Here is a 14,965-nt window from a genome sequence, read left to right on the forward strand (position 1 = left end):
CCATCCTCAGGCTTATTACTTTTTTTGGCAACTTTATTAGCCTCTTCCTTTGATCCAATATAATCTATAACTTCTCTTGTTAGTTATGGTTGGATCACTTTCCTGTTGAGTTTTGTGTCTCAAAGGAATGTAAATTTGTTGTAAACCATGTATTAATTCTTTAAATGCTAACCATTACCTGTCTAACGTCATACCTTTTAATGTAGTTTCCCAATTTACCACAGCCAACTTACCCCTCATACCTTCATAGTTTCCTTTGTTTAGATTTAAGACCCTAATTTCAGATGAGTTACATCACTTTCAAACTTAATGTAAAATGCTATCATATTATGGTTATTCTTCCCTAGAGGCTCCTTTACGATGAGATTATTAATTAGCCCTTTCTCATTGCATAATATTTAGATGAGCACTTGAAACACCATAGCATACAAGGCTATGGACCAAGTGCTGAAAAATGGGATTAGAATAGTTAGGTGCTTGATGGCCGGCACAGACACGATGGGCCGAAGGGCCTGTTTCTGTGCTGCAAAACTCTGTGACTCTATGACACTAATACCAGATCTAAAATATCTCATTCTCTAGTTGGTTCCTCAATATATCATTCTAGAAAAGCATCTTGTATACATTCCTGGAATTCGTCCTCCATAGTATTCGTGGTAATTAGGTTTACCTAATTTTTGATCTGCCTCCGAACCTCCTGCTCCTCTCCTGCTGCTTCTCTCTGAATCTCCGAGGTTCTGGCGCGCTCCTTCCAAGGATTAGCTGCGGGCCTTGGCGGTATCTGGCAAATGGCTGCCCACCACTGATTTCACACGTTACTGACACCGTCTTTGCCAGAACTGGACAGTACATCCACAGAGGGCATTGGTTTTCGCTGCCATTGCTGGATTCTCCCAGGTGCAGAGCATTATTGATTGCACCAATGTGGCCATCAAGATACCCAATGGCTGTCCACTTAGATTCATCAAGAGGAAGGGCTTCCACTTCGTCAATGTTCAGCTGGTCTGCAACCACAACAGCTGCTTTCTCCTTGTGTGGTCTCGCTTTCCTGGCAGCTGCCATGACCTCCTTCATCATCAGCCAGTCCCGGCTGCCTCAGATCTTCACTTCAACCCCCAAAGTACGTGGATAGATCTGGGCGATAAGGAATATCCCTTGAAGACATGGCAACTCACCTCTCTACAGGAATCCCAGATAGAGGCACAGATGTGACACAAACACTGCCACCTGTTCAGTAGGATAGCCATTGAGCATGCCATTGGGCTTCTGAAGATGTGATTCTGGTGCCTGGACTGGTCAGATGGCACTCTCCAATGCACTCCTGCATTGCTCTCCATAACATGGACCTCCAGAGAGGAGTGGACCTTGAAGAGGGTGAGGCCCTGGAAAGAGACAGCTCATCAGGGGAGGAGCAGCAGGCAGCAGGAGGTGAGAGAGGTGAAGGAAGAGGAGGCTGAGGGAGATGGTGTTAAACATTGAGGTGCCCATGCTGTACAATAAGGTGACCTTCTTCTGCCACCCTCTGGGAAGAGGACCTCCATCTTCTCCCTCACAGCCTCCAGCATTAGATCCAGGTCGGCATCGATGAAACGAGGGGCAGCCATGCCTCCGGGTGCCAAGCCGCCGGCTCTCCTGTGACATCTCACTTCCCTTTGGTGCTGTGGAAGGCTTTGGGACAACCAGCAGATTTCTCCCACAGGGCAACCAGCAGCTTCAGTGATGGCTGCTGTGGGGAGTCTAAATCAGTTCCACACTTCATCTGACCTGCCTCCATTCCACCCCACTGGCTCTAATTGGACAGGAAACCTGTCTCCATACCAATTAAGGGCTAACAAACATGAAAACTTTAACTTTAATCCGTTTCCCACCAGAGGCAGGTTTCTGACCCAAAAACAAATCCAGCTCCTGTTTCCCGCCACTGTGGTGCAAAATTCAGTGAAAATGAAGTGATGCATCAGTTATAGAGAGCCTTGGCCAGACCTCATCTGGAATTCAATTTTGCGCACCAAACCTGAGGAAGAGTTATATTGATCTTGGAAGGAATACAGCACAGATTCACCAAAATGATACCAAGGCTAATTAGAACAAGTTGCAAAAACTTGCCTTGTACTTCCTTACATTTATAGAAGGTTGAGGAATGATCTAATTGAGGTATGAACGAAGTGATTCGCTAACATAGATACAGAGAAACTATTTCTTCTAATTAGTGAATCTAGAACAAGAACATATAATCTAAATTTACAGCTCGGTCATTTAGGAGAAAATTAAGGAACTGATATTCAAAAGTGAGGAAGTGATGCTTCAGTTCCACACAAGGCATAGTAGAAATCTGGATCTGGTTGCTGGGTCAATTGATATCAAGAGATATCACAGCCCCACTTTCTCTAAGGATTTCAGTGTGAATACCATCAGGATCAGCAGCAGATTCAGCCTTAAGTGTCCAAACCTTTACTAAGAATAATTCTGAACCAATCACCAGAGAGCATCTCAAGATGGAGGCGCCCTCATGTTCCCACTCCAACAGCAGCAGCACCTACCTCTGCTAGTGGGGCTTCCAAGGTAGCAGGCCTTCTGATTGGGTCTGCAGCCTCAGGGACCCGCACACAATCTTTAATTGGATGGCAGACCCTGAGGAGGCAAATTGGCTGCCTTCAGGAAGATCTCCCATTTGGGCGCCCTGATAGGCAAAGCAGGGTTGGGACCCGGAAATTGTCCCAACTTATGCTCATAGCCTAAGCATCAGCATCACATCGCTCATTTTCAGCAGCTGCAGCAGATGGATAGAAACCATTCAACATCACAATTACATCTTGGATACCAGACAAATATGCATCGCTGGTTCTTCCAAGATCCGATGCGATCTTGACCATCCACCAACTCATAAGAGCCTTGTGTCACTATCAGACCTATCCACCATACCTCTTTATGATAGATATCATGGGATATAGTATTTTATAGACATTGGAGCTTGCCAGATGTGCTGCAATAGTATTTTCAGGTCTTGTGATTTTCTATGTAATATTTGGAAGGAAATCTTTGGGTGGAATCTTTTACCCTTAGGCTATGAGCATAAGTTGGGACAATTTCCGGGTCCCAACCCTGCTTTGCCTATCAGGGCGCCCAAATGGGAGATCTTCCTGAAAGCAGCCAATTTGCCTCCTCAGGGTCTGCCATCCAATTAAAGATTGTGTGCGGGTCCCTGAGGCTGCAGACCCAATCAGAAGGCCTGCTACCTTGGAAGCCCCACTAGCAGAGGTAGGCGCTGCTGCTGTTGGAGTGGGAACATGAGGGTGCCTCCATCTTGAGATGCTCTCTGAAAAGGTGGCAATTTAATAAAATAAACAGTTTCCGCAGCTGTGAGACCACCCCTGTGGAGGGGAAATCCCGCCACAGGAGGGCCAGCGGCAGCAGCTGTGACCCACTGATGGCCATGGCTACGGTGTGGGGTACGTTGGTGAAGGAGGCCTAGCAGCCCTTCAGGCAAGCCGCCAGCAAGCCACCTCCAGGAACCTGCTGGGCTTGGTGCGAAGTGGGGGAGAGAGCAGGGGCGCTGGCTGTCCGTTGCTGGGAAGATCCTGGTGGCGGCCCCAATCAGCCCACAAATAAGCACTTAATTATGGAGATTGGCTACCTGTCACTGCCAGGTAGGTAGCCTCCACAGGTGATGACCCACCCCAGGAAGTTCACCCGGAGGCAGGGGCACATCGGGCCACTGACCTGACCCCAACTTCAGTGAAATTCATCCCGGTCCTGCTTTCAGGCTCGCCTCTGCAGGACCGGGAAGATTCCACCCTTTATTATCGTCAAATTAACAGTGAGGTTATGACATGCTTTTATCTTTTCTGTACTTTTGTATGGATTTCACATGCAGTTAACAATAGCACAGGAAGGGAAACAAGTGAGGATATTGAAAATTTGGTGCTACCAGAAGTTCTATGAATTTACAATACTGCGTGCAACACCAGTATTAAGGCAACTCACTGAAGTCAAAAAAAGACCTAAAGTGAATCTGTGGGCTGAATTTTACCGGTCCCTTGACGCCACCGGTCGTGGCACGGGGGCCGGTAAAATATCGCGGGGAGAGGCCCGCCTCGACCCACAACGTCGAGAAGGGCCCGCCACATATTACCGGCGGCAGGGAGACCTTGGTGCCCTCCACGCCGTCCCCCCCCCGCCACCCGCCGCATGGCAGCAGACCCCTCATCTGCATATTTAAATTGACATTAAGTACATTCAAATGAACTTACCCGCCGTCCTATGCTGATTCCACGGCCTCCATTCGGCCTTCACGCGCCTTTGGAACTCCGCATGGAATTCCGAGGCGAGAACCTGGTGAGGAGGGGGGGAGTAATAAAAATTTCAGGGCGGGAGGGTTGGAGGAGCGGGGAAATCAATTTTTATTGGATGTGGGGATGATGGGAAGGGGTTATAAGCCAAATGTTATAAGTTTAGGGGGTAAAGTTCGGGTAGGGAAAATGGAAATTCTTGGTCATGTCAGGCATTGAAATGACCACTGGGGGTTGGGGAAAGGCCATCCACATATTTCATATTGTTTAATAAAAATTTAATAATGCTGCCTGTTTAAAAATTTTAAGTAATTCTAAGGGCTTAAAGCTCTTTAAAAATGGTGCCGGCACCTGCGCAGTGGCGCCGGACGCTGTTGTCAGGGACGGGGAGGCCGCCCCAACATGTCATCGGGGGGCGGGCGCTCCGCCCCCACTATTTAAATGAGCCCCCACACAAAATATTGCGGTGTTATAGGTAAATCAATCGTGTGGCCGGTCATTATCTTCTACCAATGGTGCTTGAGGAGAGAAGGAATGGAAGAGGAGGAAAGGTTGAACAAGCTGGTAAAAAAAAAGTGCGAACATACACTAGGGTACAGAAACAGCAGTGATGTCAATTAAAAGCAATCAAGGCCAGTAATTAAAAACCATTCAGACATATAGCAGGGTCGTTAATAACATGCAGAAATCTTAGCTACCTTTGTGCAGTTGGGTCCGTCTTAAAGGCCGGATTCCTGAGAAAGTTGTCCAGGAGTTCCTTCAACTTTACTTTTTCCTTTTTTGGTTTTTTGCTCACAGGATTCTGAACAGTGGGAAATAATATTTATTGCATTGAAATTGCAAATTTCCAAATGAATGATTTCCCCGAATTAATTTCCTAAATTCTATAAATATTGTGAACTAAGGCAACATTATTCAACTGTGCATTCATGTCCAACTTCACTGACTCCAGTGTGCTTTTACATTTGAAAAACAATATCAAAATATTAATTCTTATGAGCAACTGCATTGTGTTTCAGGCTTCAAAATCAATAAAATATTGTACGTTTCTATAAAATACTTGAGCACATGTACAATGAAGTAACTTATTGTGCAAGTATGGATGTAAGGCTCGGTTTTGTCCATGCTAGAAGTAGGGATAGCTAGCTTTACTGAATTTTGAATGGGCTCTCTGCACGTGGAAAATGTATAAGGGAAATCTGGTCTGGAAGCCAGTTGGCTACAAGGTGCAAAATTAAAATGAAAGGGAAATAGTCTGTAATTGGAGTGCAGACAGTGCACAATAAGGACATACCATAGCCTATCTCCTTCAGTTGCAGGAATTGCAGTGAAAGAGCCTTGTTTGATGCTGAGGATAATATCCAAGCGCAAACTACATAGTTAAAGGTAACTGATCAGACGAATCTCCCAGGTCCACCAGGCAGCCAAACAGTGATCACTTCAACTCTCCAAAATCCACAAAAAATCTCTTTTAACAGTTTCAGGTATCATCTTCAACTGCTCCACAAGCAGTCAATATGCAGCTGCATGAGGCTGCTGTCATTTTCCTCTAACAAGAGATGGGCTGTTCCATGGAAATAGGAATTTCACTGGGAGCAAACGACCTGAAACGGGGACAATCTGCCAGGGTCTAGGGTGGGTGGAACTCTTGATTTACTGTAAGTGCACTGGGGTTCATCAAATTGAAAAATCCCAACAGCCAACCATCCATTCATTTTCTTGGGATGTTCAAATAATGAAAACACCACTCACCAACACTCCCCCCTGCTCTCATGCTCACATCTCTATCCTGGGCTTGCTGCAGTGTTCCAGTGAACATCAACACAAGCTCGAGGAACAGCATCTCATTTTCCGATTAGGCACACTACAGCCTGCCGGACTAAACATTGAGTTCAATAATTTCAGAGCATGACGGGCCCCCCATTTTACTTTTATTTTTAGTTATTTTTTCTTTTTTTACATTTTTTACAATTTTTTTTTTTTGTTCATTTCATTTCATTGTAGTTTGTTCAGTTTGCTTACCCACTGTTTTTTTTTTCATGTTTGCACTTGCTGCTGTTCAATATTCATTCTGTTAACACCCTATCTGTACTAATGCTTTGTCTTTCAACACACCATTAACATATTGTTTGCCTTTGCTCCATGACCTATGGAGCTATGTGGCCTTGTCCAATCTACACCTTCTTCTTCGTTATCTCTTGCCCCACCCCCGGCTCACTTGCTTATAACCTTTGACATTTCTTATATTTGCTAGTTCTGAAGAAGGGTCACTGACCCGAAAGGTTAACTCTGCTTCTCTTTCCACAGATGCTGCCAGACCTGCTGAGTGGTTCCAGCATTTCTTGTTTTTAACTCACCAATAAAAGCAGGAAAGGTACTTGTATTTGTGTATAGAATTACTTTTCTGTAGCCCAAACCCATCTACATATTTACACAATTGTATCTCTTTATTTCCATGTAAGCCCTGATAGACACATGGGTTCGATCTAGAACAAGTAGAAACAAGGTGCACAGAGGCCTGGGAGAGACATTTAGAGTTAGAAATAATATAGAATGAGATGTGATCACAGAAGATACAAAGAAGGCTAATTTAGGTTTGGAGTGGATGTGTGTCAATCCACAAAATGTTAATAAGGTTGGTAATCTGCAGGTGCAAATAGCCAGGTGGGATTATGATGCAGTGGTGATGACAAAGATCGGACAAATGAAAAGGGAGGATTGGAGGCTAAATATTCTAGGGTACAAATATTCAGGAAAGGTAAGGATGGAAAAAAGAATGAGGGATAGCAGTTTTGATTAAGGAAAATATTATAGTGCTAGAGAAAGAGAATATCCTTAAGGAGTCAAAGACAGAATCTATTTGGTTAATGTTAAGAAACAATAGAGGAGCTATTATACTACATTGTACATTTTATAAGCTACAAAATAGTGGCAGGGAGGTAGAGGAGTAGATTTTCAGGGAAATTACTGAGAGGTGCAAGGACTATAGGGTATTAATAATGGGGCAGTAATTGCGTTAAGGGCAGTGAGGGGGAAGAATTTTTGAAGTGTTCAGGATAGAACTTTCTTGATTCTACCAAATAAGGAAGGAGGTGTTACTGATTCTAGTCCTGGGAAATGAAGTGGGTAAAGTAGAGAATGTCACAGTGGGGGAGCATCTTGAGAATAGTGATCATTGTGTCATAAGGTTTGGATCAATTTTGGAGAAGGACAAGCAATAAAAAAAATACAAAACTGGAGAAGGACTAATTTCAGCGAATTGAAGAGTGCCTAGGTAAATTGGAGTCAAAGACTGTAATGTAATGGTGCCCTTTAAAGGGAAGATGGTTCTGGTACAGTCCAGGTACATTCCTGCAAGGGGTAAAGGGTGTGGGCAGCCAAAGCCAAACTTTCCTGGATGATGGAGTTAGAGAGCAGGATGAAAAATAAAAAGGGGAAGTATGACAAATGTCAGTTTGATAATTCAAGGCTGAATATAAAAAAGAGGAAAAGTGAAAAAGGAATTAAGAGGGGGCAAGGAGACAATGCAAGAATAGATTGCCAGCTAACATAAAGGGGAATCCAAAGGTTTTCTATAGTCAAATTAACAATAGAAGGGTTGTTAGATGAATGGTGGCGCTGACTAAGGACCAAAATGGAGATCTAATGGTGGAGGCAGAGGGTCTAAATAAGGTACTCAATGAGTACTTGCTTTGGCATTTATCAAGGGATAGAGCTTTGCCAAAGCTATGGTAAATGAGGAGGGTGTCACAATACTGGATGAGATAAAAATACAGAGGAAGAACTAGAAAGGCTGGCAGTACTTAAAGTGGATAAGTCACCCAGTCCGGATGGGGTGAGTCTTATGTTGCTGAGGTAAGTAAGGGGACAAATTGTAGAGGTGCTGGCCACAATCTTCCAATCCTCCTTAGAAAGAAAGGTAGTGCCAGAGGACTGGAGGAATGTAAATATTCCACACTTGTTTTAAAAAGGGGAGAGAATAAGCCGGAAATTATGGGCCAGTCAGTTTAACATCGAAGGTGGGGAAGCCTTTAAAAACATTAATGTGAGAGAAAATTGAACAAGTATAGACTAATAAAGAAGACCAACATGGATTTCTCCTCGTTCAATTAGGGACAGATGACAAATAGTGGTCCAGCAAGTGACACCCAGACTCATACCCACCACCGCAAATTTAACACAACTGAGTATTGTGTGGCTCTAAAAATAAACGGCATCAATTCGTCTGTGGCCAGTTTGCAACATTTGGCAAGTGGTGAACATATTGGACAACATTGGTTTACATAGAGTAAATAAACAGAAAATGTTTCCAATGGCTGAAGGATTGATGACCAGAGGTTTAAGGTGATTCAAAAGAACCCGAGACGATGTGAGGTAAAGGTATTTTATGCAATGAGTGGTTAGGATTTGGAATGCACTGCCTGTGATATGTGATGAAAGCAGATTCAATAGTAGCTTTCAAAAGAAAATTGGTACTGAAAGAGAAAAAAAAATCAAAGAGATTTGGGAAAAGAACCGGAATCGGACGAATTGGATTGCTCTTGTCAGGCAAGACCCCCACCTACCAAGACTGAACACACATTACTTCATCACATGAACATTAAAACTTAAAACTGCAAGTCCCTGACTGGAAGGATATTTGCATAGTAACTAGCAATGTTGGAACAATGGGGACCCAGTCGGTGCTTCCTCAATACACAGAAAAAGTGGTCAGACTAGTTTTTGTCACATGACTACCTGGCTGTTGCAGAGAATTTGAACTTCCAACAAAGGATTTAAACTCAGAATGCCGTGTGCTCCTGGAACTGAAGCAAGAATTACAGCCTCTCCTGTCTGCCTCCCATCTCTTTCCCACAGAACTGAATCTTGTGAAGCCTCCTACGTGAACAAGGTTTAAGAATACTGGGCCCCAATGAATACCGACAAGCAAGTGAGCTCGAAGCACCGTAAACAAGAAACTCTTCTGAAATTGCCTCAGACCCTTCTCTATTATATTTTCCTCTTCTCTTTTCTATCTGCATGTGTATATCGCATGTGTATGCTAGTGTGGGTGCGTCGTATATCCATAGGTGTGAGCCATATTAGAGTTTAAGTTTAAGGTTTCTTCTTTCAACCTGAGAAAACCTGGTGTGCTCATTTATTGCCTTAGAATTGGAAAACTGTGAACAAGGATTCACAAAAAGGGGAGCTCAAAACACTGTGTGTTTAAAATTAAACCCTGTTACACTAAAACCAGGTAAAAACAGCAAAAGACCCCCAGACACCTATCTCACCTTGCTGTAACAGAAATTTGGGTGCTAGCGTCCAGGATTTCACCCACAGACAAATGAGTGAAATTGGAAGTGGGAAGCCAAATTATTCCCAATCAAAAAAGGCAAAGAGTAATACAGGTTTTCTTGTGGTTGTGTATAATTGAATACTAACATGTCTGCAACTGAAGCTAGTAGCACACCAAGCCAGGGTGAAGTAACTTGGGATAAGTTAAAAGCACTGTATGTCGACAGTTGAGGAAAATGGCTGAGCAATGTGGGATTACTGTACGTGGCAAGGCTAGGAAGTCTGAACTCCTAAGGCTAGTGGCCAACCATTTTTCCCTTGAATCTGAAGAAGCAGAAATAGGGTTAGAAGTAGACTCTGACAGGGTATTGTTAGCAAAGATACAATTGGAACAAAGGAAACTTGAGTTTGAGGAAAGAGAAAGGGAGAAAGAAAGAGCCTTCCAAAAGGAATGTGAAGAAAATGAAAGGCAGGAGGAGGAACGAGACAGGAAAGAGAGAGAGACAGAAAGAAAATTCCGGAAAGAATGCGAAGAGAGTTGAAGTGGCTTGAGTTAATTAGGGAGCGACAGAGTAACCCCAGTGAAAGCATGGCCAATATGGAGGAACATAATGCAGGGTTGGGTACAAGATTGCTAAAACTCGCTCAATTCCAAAATTCAATGAGGAAGATGTGGAAGATTTTTTGTGTCTTTCGAGAAACTGGCAAGGCAGCTAAAATGGCCAGCTGAGACTTGGTCTCTTTTACTGCAAAGCAAACTAACCAGAAAAGCCCATGAGGTTTATCCCTTGTTGCCAGATGAGAGTTCATCAAATTTTGAACTGACCAAAAATGCTATCCTTGGGGCATATGAATTAGTACCTGAAGCCTATCGCCAAAAGTTTAGAACCCTCAAAAAGCAAACCAGTCAAACTTACCTGGAGTTCGAAAGAAGTAAGCAGCTGGCTTTTGACCAGTGGCTGAGGGCTTTAAAAATACAACTCAGCTAAAGACTCTCAGAGAAGTAATCCTGTTAGAGGAATTTAAAAACGCTCTCCCATTCTCAATAAAAACTCATGTCGAGGAGCAGTGGGTTCAGGGAGCCCTGCAAGCGACCGTTCTGGCCAATGAGTTTGCTTTAATTTATAAGTGGTTTCCCAGGGCAGAACCTTTCCAAATCACCCCCACAAATCCAAAAAGGACAAAGGGTGGGAAGGTGATAGAAGATCAGGCAGTCCTGGAAGAGAAAGGAAAACAGGAGACACGGGGGTCCTCCTCCAGCCAAAATGGAAGGTGCTGTGAGCAAGACCGAGACCCGGAGACCTGTGTGCTTCCATTGTAATAAGGCAGGGCATTTAAAAGCTGACTGCTGGAAACTAAAGGCGAAACCAATAGTGTGGTAGTGGTAATCAGGGCACACGCACTCAGCGAAGACGAGGGCCTGATGGAAAACACGGAACGAGCTGTGGCTTTGACTGCAGTAAGGGTGCAACCCAGGAAGCTTAATACGGCCAGTGCAGGAAAATTTAATAGGATTCCTGTAAGTTATCAGGGTTTTGTATTTGAACGGAAAGCAACCCCATATCGTCGCTATCGCTATAAAATGAAGGGTAGGTAGTTACTTATATCTTAGAGTAGGTTAAAGGTTCGGCACAACATCGTGGGCCGAAGGGCCTGTACTGTGCTGTACTGTTCTATGTTCTATATCCCTCGAGTGGGGCAAGCAAGCCATATTGATTCTCAGGAACACAGGGGCCACCAGATCCCTTTTACTGACCTTTCCCCAAGAGAGTGCAGTGAACACCAAAATGGTGGTGAACGGTATTGGAGAGCAGTGTATGCCTGTACCTGTACACTGGGCACACCTGGGACCAGTGACTGTAGGGATTGTCCCTAGTTTGCCTGTGGACGGGGTTGACCTGCTCCGAGGTAATGAACTGGCGGGGGTGAAGGTGGTAGACCCCCCAGCAGTGAAAGGAAGACTGCAGAAGGTCAGAGAGACAAGGCAATGGCAGGAGACGGACCCCTGCAGTTCCCCTGAATGTGTAGTGGATCAGGCCATGATCAAACCAGCTTCACCATGGGAGACTACATTGGCACTGCAGGCAGATGACCATGAGGTCTGCCTGTCTGAGACTTTCTTTGGAAAGTTAGGAGAGCCAGGGAATGAATTAAATGGATTTTCCCTAGGTGAGGCTCAGCGAGCTGACCCAGTATTGCGAGAGTTAGCGCAGGCTGCCCAGTCTGAAAGTGATCAGATGGAGTTGCTGCTTGCTGCTATTTAAAGAATGAGGTACTGATGAGGAAATGGAATTCTCCTCACAGACCCGAGGGCAAGGAGTGGACAGTAGTTCACCAGTTTGTGGTGCCACAGAGATACCAGGGAGAAATATTAAGAAGGGGCCATGAGACTACAGTGGCTGTACATGCCGGTATACGAAAGACCGAAGCCTGCATAAGATAGCAGTTTGACTTGCCAAAACTCCACAAGGATGTGGTGGAGTACTACAGGAGTTGCCGCATGTGCCAGATTGAGGGGAAACACCAACCTACAGAGAAACCAGCAGCCCTAAGTCCTGTACCGGTGTTAGGAGGACCGTCCAGCAGAGAGCTGGTGAACTGTAAGGGACCCCCGCCATGGACAAAAGGGGACAGGCAGGCACACGGCTGGCAAAGGTTTAGAAAGAAAAGGGGGAAAAATGACCAACAGGGCAGGTTAAAGGAAGTCCGGGAAGATCTCCGGATGAAAACCCCTACTGCCTGGTCAACCCAATCCCGAAAAACGTGAAAAGTTAGACCCCACAGCCTCCGATGTGAATGCAGAATCTAGAAGCACCCCAGCACAGTTGCTAGCAGCATTTACAGGAACCTGCAGAGACAAAGGGAGACCTCTAGGGGCAGAGAACGAACAAAGAACAGTACAGCACAGGAACAGGCCATTTGGCCCTCCAAGCCTGCGCCGATCTTGATGCCTGTCTAAACTAAAACCTTCTGCACTTCCGGGTCCGTATCCCTCTATTCCCATCCTATTCATGTAGTTGTCAAGATGCCTCTTAGATGTCGCTATCGTACCTGCTTCCACTACCTCCCCCGGCAGCAGGTTCCAGGCACTCTGTACACCTCTGTGTAAAGAACTTGCCTCGCACATCCCCTCTAAAATTTGCCCCTCGCACCTTAAATCTATGTCCCCTAGTAACTCACTCTTCCACCCTGGGAAAAAGCTTCTGACTCTCCACTCTGTCCATGCCACTCATAACCTTTTAAACCTCTATCATGTCGCCCCTCCACCTCCGTCGTTCCAGTGAAAACAATCTGAGTTTATCCAGCCTCTCCTCATAGCTAAGGCCCTCCAGACCAGGCAACATCCTGGTAAACCTCTTCTGTACCCTCTCCAAAGCCTCCACGCCCTTCTGGTAGTGTGGCGACCAGAATTGCATGCAATATTCTAAGTGTGGCCTAACTAAGGTTCTGTACAGCTTAGGCATGACTTGCCTATTTTTATACTCTATGCCCCGACCGATGAAGGCAAGCATGCCATATACCTTCTTGACTACCTTATCCACATGTGTTGCCACTTTCAGTGACCTGTGGACCTGTACGCCCAGATCTCTCTGCCTGTCAATACTCCTAAGGGTTCTGCCATTTACTGTATACTTCCCACCTGTATTAGATCTTCCAAAATGCATTACCTCACATTTGTCCGGATTAAACTCCATCTGCCATTTCTCCGCCCAAGTCTCCAACCGATCTATATCCTGCTGTATCCTCTGACAATCCTCATCACTATCCGCAACTCCACCAACCTTTGTGTCGTCTGCAAACGAACTAATCAGACCAGCTACATTTTCCTCCAAATCATTTATATATACTACAAACAGCAAAGGTCCCAGCACTAATCCCTGCAGAACACCACTAGTCACAGCCTTCCATTCAGAAAAGTACTCTTCCACTGCTACCCTGTGTCTTCTATGACCGAGCCAGTTCTGTATCCATCTTGCCAGCTCACCTCTGATCCCATGTGACTTCACCTTTTGTCGCAGTCTGCCATGAGGGACCTTGTCAAAGGCTTTATTGAAGTCCTTATAGACAACATCTACTGCCCTTCCTTCATCACTCATCTTCGTCACTTCTTCAAAAAACTCAATCAAGTTAGTGAGACACAACCCCCCTTCACAAAACCATGCTGCCTCTCGCTATTAAGTTAATTTGATTCCAAATGGGAGTAAATCCTGTCCCAAAGAATCCTCTCTAATAATTTCACTACCACTGACGTAAGGCTCACCGGCCTATAATTTCCTGGATTATCCTTGCTATCCTTCTTAAACAAAGGAACAACATTGGCTATTCTCCAGTCCTCTGGGACCTCACCTGTAGCCAATGATGATATAAAGATTTCTGTCAAGGCCCCAGCAATTTCTTCCCTTGCCTCCCTCAGTATTCTGGGGTAGATCCCATCAGGCCCTGGGGACTTAGCTACCTTAATGCTTTGCAAGACGCCCAACACCTCCTCCTTTTTATAACGACGTGACCCAGACTATCTACACTCCCTTCCCTAGGCTCATCATCCACCAAGTCTTTCTCTTTGGTGAACACTGATGCAAAGTACTCATTTAGTACCTCGCCCATTTCCTCTGGCTCCACACATAGATTCCCTCCTCTGTCCTTGAGTGGGCCAACCCATTCCCTGGTTACCCTCTTGCTCTTTATATACGTATAAAAAGCCTTGGGATTCTCCTTAATCCTGTTTGCCAATGACCTTTCATGACCCCTTTTAGCCCTCCTGACTCCTTGCTTAAGTTCCTTCCTACTTTCTTTATATTCCTCAAGGGCTCTGTCTGTTCCCAGCCTTCTAGCCTTTATGAATGCTTCCTTTTTCTTTTTGACTAGAAACCCATAAGCGTGATGCCTCACCTAGTTGAAGTGTCACAGGAGAATGCAGTTAAGTCTGCACAAATACCTGCAGGTAGGAGTGTCCCAGAGAACAAAGGGGAGAGTAACAAAGACACCTCCCCCACAGTCAGAGGAAAAGGGAACCACCCATCCCCTGAAGTCAAAAGTCTTTGCATGGATCAGGGAGTTCAGATTAGACCCACCCCCCTAACTAACTCTCCTGAGGAAAAAAAGAGAAAATTAAAGCAGCCCTGGCACCCGGATCAGACCATTTTAATAAGCTTTAAGATTGGTGAATGAATGGAAATGAATGAGAGAAATGCATGGTTTTTCTTTCTGTATCCTATATTTCTCTTAAACTCTGTAATGAAATGCGCCATTTTTCCTCAAAGCGCATTTCATTCCCCTGGGGGGAAGTGTCAAGCAAGCCTCCCACCTACCAAGATTGAGGCACACATTATTTTGCCACATGAACATTGAAACATAAAATTGCAAGTCCCTGACTGGAAGGACATTTGCATAGTAACTAGCGG

General features: G+C 44.9%; 1 protein-coding gene across 7 annotated transcripts in view; it reads right to left on the minus strand.

The window, feature by feature from the left end:
* LOC137384622 (cilia- and flagella-associated protein 54-like) overlaps nt 1–14,965 on the minus strand; it is a 712,374-nt gene that overhangs the window by 418,185 nt on the left and 279,224 nt on the right. For all 7 annotated transcript variants that reach the window (XM_068058759.1, XM_068058758.1, XM_068058757.1 and 4 more), the window contains one exon: nt 4,985–5,088. In XM_068058759.1, coding sequence (XP_067914860.1) covers nt 4,985–5,088 — 104 coding nt within the window. The remainder of the gene's footprint in view (nt 1–4,984; nt 5,089–14,965) is intronic.

Source organism: Heterodontus francisci, chromosome 27 (genome assembly GCF_036365525.1).
Source record: "Heterodontus francisci isolate sHetFra1 chromosome 27, sHetFra1.hap1, whole genome shotgun sequence".
Classification (NCBI taxonomy): domain Eukaryota; kingdom Metazoa; phylum Chordata; class Chondrichthyes; order Heterodontiformes; family Heterodontidae; genus Heterodontus; species Heterodontus francisci.